Below are 11,494 nucleotides of genomic sequence, written 5' to 3'. Positions count from 1 at the left end.
ATTTTAGAATAAGGATGTAACGTAACAAAATCTTGAAAAAAGTCAAGGGGTCTGAATACTTTCGCACAATGCACTGTAGAACCTCCATTGAATACAGGCGGTTGATGTCAGCGACCCTCATCTAATATTCTAAAAAGTATTACAATAATGAGATGTATCCACCAATCCAAAGAAAGGAGAGGCGGGAGCTAGACAGCCCACCATGCCGGAGAGACATTTATCTTGTCAGCACCGTAACAAAACCATATTCTTTGAAGAATCTATGAACAGAAATACATTTGGTCTGAAAGTGGTAATATCTTCAGCTATAATGATTTTTTATAAAATATGACTTTCCTTGTCGACCCAAGCAATATTGTACAGTCATWAGTGCTATTCCTTCTAGTGTTGTACTGCTGGTGAAGGGAATGTTATTATATTCAGATGTGTRTCCTTGCCTACCATCTTCATACACAGATAACTCTTTATTCTGCAAACAGCTAACAGTAAACATGTTAGACAAGGTATTTCCAAAGAATTCTTCCCAGAACAGTTCAAATTGAATTATATCTGTCAAATTTTMATGAATCTGTAAACCAAGAAAATAAGAAAATGTCTTTCCCTATACAACTCAAGGCCAAAGAGGAACCATTTTAAAATTCTGAATGATATTTATCCATTAAATACATTTTTAAGATTGAAATTCAATGTAGAGTGTAATGACTGTACATTTTGTGYGAATGACGTTGAAACTACTGAACAGATTTTCTTTCGCTGTGGGTGGAGTTACACGATTTATTATTGCCAATTTCACACACAATGATGTCAAATTTGGTTTATTGCAAAATTATGATTTCAATTTCCTGTTCAATAATTGACTTGTATTAGCCAGATTKTTTATACACAAATGTATATATTTTTTGGAAAACTACCCCCTTATTATAGATTTTTAAAAGAGAGCTTGATATCTTTGTGCAATCATTAAGGTTTGTTAAATGCAAACATGCAGTGAAACTCATTGCTGCATTTGATGCAGTCAAGCTGATACGATGTGTCTGATATGATATGTCTGATTTACAAACTCAACCTATTGACTTGATTATTCACGTCATTCTTAGCTTAGCTATGTGATATAGTCGTTGTGCGTTCTTAATTGACATTGTTAATGAAGTCGTAAGATGTCTAGCTACTAATGTGTTATGCTAACAAGCTACCAAGAAGTTGCATAGCAACAGCATCAACTTCCGGTAGACAGGCGAAGCMCTATTACGCTCAACTGAAAGGATACCGTTCATTTACTATTAGTTCATTTTAGTATGTATTATACAGTATGTTAGTATGGGTATTCGAACACAGCTAAGGTTTGGACTGTAGCCCACGTATATCCATATTCTGACGCTACAATTACCATGATGCAGTTCGCCAGTCTCGCGAGATATGAGTGCCGCTGTCTCGCCCCTGTATTATAGCTGCGGAAACCCCAAGCGTTCTTCCTTTNCTTAGCTATGTGATATAGTCGTTGTGCGTTCTTAATTGACATTGTTAATGAAGTCGTAAGATGTCTAGCTACTAATGTGTTATGCTAACAAGCTACCAAGAAGTTGCATAGCAACAGCATCAACTTCCGGTAGACAGGCGAAGCMCTATTACGCTCAACTGAAAGGATACCGTTCATTTACTATTAGTTCATTTTAGTATGTATTATACAGTATGTTAGTATGGGTATTCGAACACAGCTAAGGTTTGGACTGTAGCCCACGTATATCCATATTCTGACGCTACAATTACCATGATGCAGTTCGCCAGTCTCGCGAGATATGAGTGCCGCTGTCTCGCCCCTGTATTATAGCTGCGGAAACCCCAAGCGTTCTTCCTTTCTCATCATGGCACCGAAGGCGAAGAAGGAAGGTCTGTGAATCCCTACATTGTTTTTGCGTAAAATCACTTAATATGAAGAACCACACATGTTGTTTATACCTGTGTGCAAAGATGGATATATGTTCTTTACAATCGTTGAAAGTCACAGACGTCCTTAGMTATTTTATCTGTCCAAAAGTCGCGAAATGTAGAAAGTAGCCACCCGCCATGTTCCCATCCAATGTGGCTATGCTAGCTAGTCAGTTCGCTGAAACATTACTGGCTGTTTCATTCCGTGTATTAATGATTTTTTAATGATATTAATTCCTACGTTTGAGCTTACGTGAGTGATTGCAAGCCGTGTATGGTTTATTTAATTTTTATTCGTCTCGTTGTTTTGTTGGGGTTGTCTTGACAGCATGGCCTGTAGTAACGCCTCGATCACATTGCGTTTTAGMAACCAGAAGTACATTKATTTCCAAAGACCGTTGCGTTGCAGTGTMTTCTGCGTMGTACATACTTTTAAATGTATTGAAGGTATGCATCAAGTTGTAAGCCTCAATGGCTTGACAAATACTAGCAGACTTTTTAAAAACAGTATATATTGGCTTTTTGTTAAATTGTAAAAAAAATTAATAAGGTACATATGACACAGAATGCCCACTTATTCCACCAACACAGAACAGCAGGCTACATGGGAGCACATCTGTCAAAACCCTTCCCCCTCCAACCCATGAATACTCCCCAAAACCTGGTATTAATTTAAATTATTAACGAAACAATGACTTTCACATCAATGCTAGAAAATAAGTTATTCATTGCCAAGGTGYTGACTTTAGAAACTGCTGAAAGGCCCCCCAAACATCAGTAAAGGGTGGATTCCCATTAAACTCAAATTAAAACACCTTTAGGAGTAGGAAAGGGCAGGGTTTGAGAAAGATAGAAGAATTCTGGTAATATATTTGTCTTTACACGCTTGACCTGCCAAATAAGAGAATTGGGTAAATCCTACCATATATCAAATTCATCCCGACATTTTTGAGAAGTGTACTATAGTTCAGGTGATGTCTTAATAATTTCAGAAGGAATTTGCAATCCCAGATATGTCTTTCTGAGCTCTCCCAAGAAAATAAAAATGGTCAGATGCAGGTATTTAGAGCACACTGGTCATGTAAAGACTAATTGGTTGTTTACTGCAATGCCTTGGTAATTATTTAGATATATGGACGGTCAGATGTTCAACAGTGTTCTGATTTAGGATGTTAAACTAATCTGCTTTAGTTTAGAAACCCTGTCTAACGTATCTCCTGTAGCGGTTCAAGCCTAAACCAAGTTGCAACATTCTCTCTCCCTCTGTAGCTGTCCCTGCCTAAACCCAGTTGTAACGTCTTATCTCCCTCTGTAGCTGTCCCTGCCTAAACCCAGTTGTAACGTCTCATCTCCCTCTGTAGCTGTCCTGCCTAAACCCAGTTGTAAACGTCTTCATCTCCCTCCTGTAGCTGTCCCTGCCTAAACCCAGTTGTAACGTCTCATCTCCCTCTGTAGCTGTCCCGGCCAAGACCGAGGCCAAGGTAAAGGCCCTGAAGGCCAAGAAGGCTGTTCTGAGAGGGAGTCCACAGCCAGAGGAAGAAGAAGATCAGAACCTCCCCGACCTTCCGCCGCCCCAAAACCCTGCGCCTCCGCAGACAACCCAAGTACCCCCGCAAGAGTGCCCCTCGCCGGAATAAGTAAGTCATGTAAACTGTAAGAATGGCGTTGGTACAGTACCGACATGTCCAAGCCATTCATCTGTTTGGTGGTTAGTTTCTCTGCTCGGGGTGCAAATGATGCTAACAGCGATCAAAGTATGATATCTCATGATTCCATCCTTATAAACCACTGATGCACCTTAGAGCAACACAACTGTCTTTTTTTAAAATTGGGTTAAAATCTTGGTGTGGGGCGGATGCCATTTTGAGGGGGTTGAGGTCACAGCGTTAGTTTGGTGCACGCTGAAAGTGAGCTCCTATTCACCATCCCCATCCTCCCTTCCCCAATCCTCCCTCCCAATCCTCCTCTCTCCATCCTCCTCCCTCTCTCCATCCTTCTCCCTCTCTCCCATCCTTCCTCCCTCTCTCCCATCCTTCTCCCTCTCCCATCCTTCTCCCTCCTCTCCATCTTCTCCCTCTCTCCATCCTTCTCCTCTCTCTTCTTCTCCTTCTCCCATCCTTCTCCCTCTCTCCCATCCTTCTCCCTCTCTCCATCCTTCTCCTCTCTCCCATCCTTCTCCCTCTCCCATCCTTCTCCCTCTCTCCATCCTTCTCCCTTCTCCCATCCTTCTCCTCTCTCCATCCTTCTCCTCTCTCCCATCCTTCTCCTCTCTCCCATCCTTCTCCTTCTCCCATCCTTCTCCTCTCTCCATCCTTCTCCCTCTCCCATCCTTCTCCTCTCTCCCATCCTTCTCCCTCTCTCCCATCCTTTCCATCTCTCCCCCCCTCCTCCCATCCTTCTCCCTCCATCCTTCTCCCTCTCTCTCCCTCCCCCGTCTTTCTCCCTCTCTCTCCTCCCCATCCTTCTACCTCTCTCTCCCTCCCCATCCTTCTACCTCTCTCTCCCTCCCCCATCCTTCTACCTCTCTCTCCCTCCCCCATCCTTCTACCTCTCTCCATCCTTTCTCCCTCCCCCATCCTTTTCCCTCCCCAGGTTGGACCACTATGCATCATTAAGTTCCCTCTGACGACAAGAGTCGCAATGAAGAAGATCGAGGACAACAACACCCTAGTCTTCATCGTGACGTCAAAGCAACAAGCACCAGATCAAACACGCCGTCAAGAAGCTCTACGACATCGACGTGGCCAAGGTCAACACACTCATCAGGTACGACACGACCCTATACCTCTAGCTACTAGACACGTTGATCAGGTACATAACGATATAATCCTGACATTATTGAACTAACCTAATTAGTCCATTACTAGCCTCTAACTATTTACTAGCATTACTAACATCTAACTATTAGTCACTGGGGATCATCCTGGCCGCTGGTCTGACCTGGTCACCTATTACGTTAGAAGGACTTAGTTAATGGTTACAGTCTATTACATTAGAAGGATTAGTTAATGGTTACAGGCTATTACATTAGAAGGACTTAGTTAATGTTTACAGTCTATTACGTTAGAAGGACTTAGTTAATGTTTACAGTTATTACATTGAAGGACTTAGTTAATGGTTACGTCTATTACATTAGAAGGACTTAGTTAATGGTTACAGTCTATTACATTAGAAGGACTTAGTTAACTTGTTTGGGCTGCAATCCCGACACAGGTACACTTATGACAACATCCAGCTCAAAGTGCAGGGCGCGAAATTCAAAATCTAGTTTGTTAAATATTTAACTTTCACACATTAACAGTTCCAATACAGCATATATGAAAGGTAGACATCTTGTGAATCAAGAACATGTCCGATTTTTTAAATGTTTTACAGGGAAGACAAAATATGTAATCTATTAGCTAACCACGTCAGCAAAAGAGAGCACTTTTCTAACTGCATCAGTTTTTTTACTCCGTCATAGCTATCACTAATTCGACCAAATAAAGATATATATAGCCACTAACCAAGAAACAACTTTCATAAGATGACAGTCTGATAACATATTTATGGTATAGCATATGTTTTTTTGTGAAAAAATGTGCATATTTATGGTATAAATCAATAAATTACATTTCAGCTACAATCAGAAATTGGCACCGAAAGCAGCCATAACATTTACAGAACCACACGTCAAATAACTAATTACTCATCATAAAACATATCTGAGAAATACATACTGTGCAGCAATTGAAAGACAGGATTCTTGTGATTCCAGCAATATATTTCCGATTTATTAAATGTTTTACAGCGAAAACAAAATGTAGCGCTATGTTAGCATAGCCACAATAGCCAGACACACTTGGCGCCCCGCGACCATTGACATGCACGACAGATATATGAAATAACATTATAAATTGGGTCTTACTTTGGCTGATCCTTTCATCAGAATGTTGATCAGGGTGTCCTTTGTCCAGATGAGTCGTTGTTCTGAGTAGGAATGGCAACTTTCCGCTCTTCACTTAGGCATTGGCCACTGGTCGACTGGCACGGTTTGTACGTTAAAAAAGTCAGAGACCGAAAACTGCAAAACCCCCGGAAAAAAAATCAAATAATCTGATTAAAAAACTATATTGAAAAAACATAACATTAACGATGATATGGTCTCATTTATCAAAATAAACCCAGCCGGAGATTGTTCCGTCCCAAACAGAAGCGCAATATCACTCCAAGTCGCGCTGCTTCAGACTTCGGAAAGTGGTCGGGTCAAACCGTGCAAAGAAAATAGCTCTTATTCAACCTCTGAACAAGATCAAACTAAATTTCTTCTTCTCATACCCTCTTGACACCGCAGAGCAGGCGTACGGAGTTTACGTAGGGTCTTACGTATAATGACCATGTATAGGCATACACGTTGAAGCGGGCAGCGAGCATAGATTTCTGACTCTACTTCTGGTCAGGGAAAGTGCTGCCAAATGACTTCTGTACCACTCAGAGAAAAATTAGAAACGGTTTTTAGAATAGAGCTTGTTTTCTATCCAATATTAATATTAATATGCATATTGGTTAGAGAGCAAAAATTGATTAAGAGGACCGTTTGAAAAATTGGCACATATTTTCCCAGTTTTTCCAATACGCCCCCTGCAGCCCATAAACAAGGTTTTAATGTTAGAGTCTAATTTACGTTAGGAAAAGGACTTATGTTACTGTTTACAGTTTATTCATTAGAAGTCTTAGTTAATGTTACAGTCTATTACATTAGAAGGACTTAGTTAATGGTTACAGTCTATTACATTAGAAGGACTTAGTTAATGGTTACAGTCTATTACATTAGAAGGACTTAGTTAATGGTTAACAGTCTATTAACATTAGAAGGACTTAGTTAATGGTTAGTCTATTACATTAGAAGGACAGTTATGTTACAGTCTATTATAAGGACTTAGTTAATGTTTACAGTCTATTACATTAGAAGGACTAAGTTAATGTTTACAGTCTATTATTAGAAGGACTTAGTTAATGTTTACAGTCTATTACATTAGAAGGACTTAGTTAATGTTTACAGTCTATTACATTAGAAGGACTTAGTTAATGTTTACAGTCTATTACAATTAGAAGGACTTAGTTAATGTGTTTACAGTCTATTACATTAGAAGGTTCCTTAGTTAGAATGTTACAGTCTATACATTAGAAGGATTAGTTAATGTTACAGTCTATTACATTAGAAGGACTGTAGATAATGTTACAGTCTAATACATTAGAAGGACTTAGTTAATGTTCAGTTATACATTAGAAGGACTTAGTTAATGTTAACAGTCTAATACATTAGAAGGACTTAGTTAATGTTTACAGTCTATTACATTAACATTAGTAATGTTGTCTAACTTAGAAGACTTAGTTAATGTTACAGTCTATTACATTAGAGGACTTAGTTAATGTTTACAGTCTATATACATTAGAAGACTTAGTTAATGGTTACAGTCTATTACATTAGAAGGACTTAGTTAATGGTTTACAGTCTATTACGTTGAAGCTTAGTTAATGTTCAGTCTATTACATTAGAAGGACTTAGTAATGGTTACAGTCTATTACATTAGAAGACTTAGTTAATGTTACAGTCTATTACATTAGAAAGGACTTAGTTAATGGTTACAGTCTATTACATTAGAAGGACTTAGTTTAATGGTTACAGTCTATTACAATTAGAAGGACTTAGTTAATGGTTTAGTTCTTACGTTAGAAGGACTTAGTTAATGTTTACAGTCTATTACATTAGAAGGACTTAGTTAATGGTTACAGTCTATTTACATTAGAAGGACTTAGTTATGGTTACAGTTCTATTACATTAGAAGGACTTAGTTAAATGGTTTACAGTCTTACATTAGAAGCTTAGTTAATGGTTACAGTCTATTACATTAGAAGGACTTAGTTAATGTTCAGTCTATTACATTAGAAGACGATGTACATCTAATATTGAGATTGTTAAGTTTACAGTCTATTACATTAGAAGGACTTAGTTAATGTTACAGTCTATTACATTAGAAGGACTTAGTTATGTTACAGTCTATTACATTAGAAGGACTTCAGTTAATGTTTACAGTCTATTACATTAGAAGACTTAGTTATGGTTACAGTCTATTTACATTAGAAGGACTTAGTTATGTTACAGTCTATTACATTAGAAGGACTTAGTTAATGGTTACAGTCTATTACGTTAGAAGCTTAGTTAATGGTTACAGTCTATTACATTAGAAGGATTTACGTTAATGTTACAGTCTATTACATTAGAAGGACTTAGTTAATGTTACAGTCTATTACTTAGAAGGACTTAGTTAATGTTACAGTCTATTACTTAGAAGGACTTAGTTAATGGTTACAGTCTATTAGTTAAGAACTTAGTTAATGGTTACAGTCTATTATGTTAGACAGTCTAGTTAATGGTTACAGTCTATTACATTAGAAGGACTTATTAATGTTACAGTCTATTACATTAGAAAGCTTAGTTAATGGTTACAGTCTATTACATTAGAAGGACTTAGTTAATGTTTACAGTCTATTACATTAGACCTATTAATGGTTACAGTCTATTACTTAGAAGGACTTAGTTAATGTTACAGTCTATTACATTAGAAGGACTTAGTTAATGTTACTCTATTACATTAGAAGGACTTAGTTAAATGTTTACAGTCTATTACATTAGAAAGGACTTAGTTAATGTTACAGTCTATTACATTAGAAGGGACTTAGGTTATGTTACAAGTCTTATTACATTAGAACAGACTTAGTTAATGGTTACAGTCTATTACATTAGAAGACTTAGTTAATGGTTACAGTCTATTACATTTAGAAGGCTTAGTTAATGGTTACAGTCTATTACATTAGAAGACTTAGTTAATGGTTACGTTATTACATTAGAAGGACTTATTAATGTTACAGTCTATTACAGTAGAATCTTAGTTAATGGTTTACGTCTATTACATTAGAAGATTAGTTAATGGTTACAGTCTATTACATTAGAAGGACTTAGTTAATGGTTAAGTCTATTACGTTAGATGATTAGTAATGGTTACAGTCTAATTACGTTAGAAGGACTAGTTAATGGTTACAGTCCATTACGTTAGAAGTCTTAGTTAATGTTACAGTCTATTTACGTAGAAGTCTTAGTTAATGTTTACAGTCTAATTACGTTAGAAAGCTTAGTTAATGGTTACAGTCTATTACATTAGAAGACTTAGTTTAATGTTACAGTCATTTTACATTAGAAGGACTTAGTTAATGGTTACAGTCTATATTACACATTAGGAGGAACTTAGTTAATGGTTACAGTCTATTACATTAGAAGGACTGTAGTTAATGGTTACAGTCCTACTTACATTAGGACTTAGTTAATGGTTACAGTCTATTACATGAAGACTTAGTTAATGGTTAACAGTCTATTACATTAGAAGGACTTAGTTAATCTGTTTACAGTTCTAACTTTACATTTAGAAGGACTTAGTTAATGTTTACAGTCTATTACATTTAGGAAGGACTTAGTTAATGTTACAGTCTATTACATTAGAAGACTTAGTTAATGTTTACAGTCTAATACATTAGAAGGACTAAGTTACATGGTTACTCTATTACATATTTTACTCTGCCTGGAACACGTAGGTCATAAAATTCCTTTCCCATCCCCATTTATCCCCTCCACTCTGCCTCCACTCTTCCTCCCTCCTCTCCTCTCCCACTCTCCCCTCTCCTCCACTCTCTCCCTCTCCGTCCACTCTCTCCCTCTCCTCCACTCTCTCCCTCTCCCCCACTCTCCCTCTCCTCTCCACTCTCTCTTCCTCCTCTCCCTTCCACCACTCTCTCCTCCCTCCATCTCCTCACTCTCTCCCGTCCTCCATTCTCCTCCACTCTCTCCCTCTCCTCCACTCGTTCATCCCTCTCCCTCTCCTCCACTCTCCCCTCTCCTCACTCTCTCCTCCCGTCACTCTCCTCCACTCTCCTCCCTCTCCTCCCTTCTCTCCTCTCTACTCGTTCTCCCTCTCCTCCACTCATTCGTCCTCTCCGCCATCTTCTCCACCTCGTCTCCTCCACTCCTTCTCCACTCGTCTCTCCCTCTTCCCCGTTCCCTCTCCTCCACTCGTTCCCCCTCTCCTCTCCACTCTCCGCTCTCCTGCGCACTCTCTCCCTCTCCTCACTCTTTCCTCCTCCTCCCTCTCTTCCCTCTCTCCACTCGTTCCCCTCTCCTCCACTTCTCTCTCCCCTCTCCTCCACTGCGTTCTCCCTCTCCTCCACTCGTTCCCCCTCCCTCCACTCTCTACTCTCCTCCCTTCTCCTCCCTCACTGCTTCTCCCTCTCCTCCACTGTTCCCCGCTCTCCCCTCGTTCCACCTCGTCCTCCCTCTCCCGTCCTCCCACTCGTTCCCCCTCTCCATCCACTCGTTCCCTCGCCTCCTCTCTCCTCGTCCTCCCCTCTCCCTCTCCTTCACTGTTCCCCAATCTCCTCCACTCGTTCCGCCTCTCCTCCATGCCACCTCTCCTCCACTCTCCTCCCTCTACTCTCTTCATCTCTTCACACTCTCCTCCTCTCCACTCTCTCCCTCTCCTCCACTCGTATCTCCTCTCTCCCACTCGTTCCCTCGTCTCCACTCTGTTCCCCTTCCTCCCACTCGTCTCCGTCTCTCCTCACTTCCTCTCCTCCCACTCGTTCCTCCTCTCCTCCACTCTCTCCCTTCCCACATCGTTCTCCCTCTCCTCCACTCGTTCTCCTCCTCTCCTCCACTTCGTTCCCCCTCTCCTCCACTCGTTTCCCCCTCTTCCTCGGCCCTCCTCCCTCTTCTCCTCTTCTCCTCTCCTCACTCTTTCCCCCTCTCCTCCACTCGTCCCCTCTCCTCTCTCACTCTCTCCCTCTCCTCCACTCTCTCCCTCTCCTCCACTCATCTCCTCCCCTCCACTCGTTCTCCCTCTCCCCACTCGTTCTCCCTCTCCTCCACTCTTCCCCTCTTCTCCACTCTCTCCCTCTCCTCCACTCTCTCCCTCTCCTCCACTGTTCTCCCTCCCTCCACATCTCCCACTCTCCTCTCCTCGTTCCCCCCTCTCCTCCACTCTCTCCCTCTCTCCACTCTCCTCCCTCTCTCCACTCTCTCCCTCTCCTCCACTCGTTCTCCCTCTCCTCCACTCGTTTTCACCCCTCTCCTCCACTGCTCTTCCACTCCTTCCACTGCTCTCCCTCTCTCCACTCTCTCCCTCTCCTCCACTCGTTCTCCCTCTACTCCACTCGTTCTCTACCCTCTACTCAGGCCTGACCGGTGAGAAGAAGGCATATGTGCGCCTGGCTCCAGATTACGATGCGTTGGATGTCGCCAACAAGGTGAGCTCCAGAGTGGACCACCATTATGACACAAACGGCTCTGCATCAAATAGTCTATACAGACTCCTCTCACCAGGACTGTAGTGTGTCTCATATATATTCTACCGCCTGTTTAAATGTAGACGCAGACGGAACACGTGTCCATGTCGAGGAGCCCTACTGGGGAGTATTGAGATGCACCCGTTTCGTTCACTGTCAGCCATAGCTTTGGAGTCTAGAGATGTGTTCCCAATCA

The 11,494-nt window shown here is 40.9% G+C and overlaps 1 protein-coding gene, 2 long non-coding RNA genes and 1 other non-coding gene across 4 annotated transcripts in view; 3 read left to right on the top strand and 1 right to left on the bottom strand.

The window, feature by feature from the left end:
• Positions 1-1,781: 1,781 nt before the first annotated feature.
• Positions 1,782-4,732, top strand: LOC112076377 (large ribosomal subunit protein uL23-like). The gene is given in 6 exon segments (XM_070441293.1): positions 1,782-1,887; positions 3,382-3,443; positions 3,445-3,563; positions 4,519-4,529; positions 4,532-4,616; positions 4,618-4,732. Coding segments are annotated over 6 exon segments (468 nt in total). The 5' UTR covers positions 1,782-1,796; the 3' UTR covers positions 4,718-4,732.
• Positions 3,653-3,724, top strand: LOC112076382 (small nucleolar RNA Z17). Its single transcript, XR_002895177.1, has one exon. It is a non-coding gene; the product is annotated as a small nucleolar RNA Z17 (small nucleolar RNA).
• A 5,286-nt stretch (positions 4,733-10,018) lies between the features above and the next one.
• The window catches only part of LOC139026001 (uncharacterized), a 3,381-nt gene continuing 1,905 nt past the window's right edge, over positions 10,019-11,494 (bottom strand). Inside the window, exon 3 of the long non-coding RNA XR_011477704.1 lies at positions 10,019-10,051. This is a non-coding gene — a long non-coding RNA (uncharacterized lncRNA). The remainder of the gene's footprint in view (positions 10,052-11,494) is intronic.
• Positions 11,167-11,494, top strand: part of LOC139022502 (uncharacterized) — a 3,175-nt gene continuing 2,847 nt past the window's right edge. The window contains exon 1 of the long non-coding RNA XR_011477703.1: positions 11,167-11,259. This is a non-coding gene — a long non-coding RNA (uncharacterized lncRNA). The remainder of the gene's footprint in view (positions 11,260-11,494) is intronic.

The sequence above is a fragment of the Salvelinus sp. IW2-2015 genome, unplaced genomic scaffold (assembly GCF_002910315.2).
Source record: "Salvelinus sp. IW2-2015 unplaced genomic scaffold, ASM291031v2 Un_scaffold3713, whole genome shotgun sequence".
NCBI lineage: Eukaryota > Metazoa > Chordata > Actinopteri > Salmoniformes > Salmonidae > Salvelinus > Salvelinus sp. IW2-2015.
This window is presented reverse-complemented; position numbering and strand designations above follow the sequence as displayed.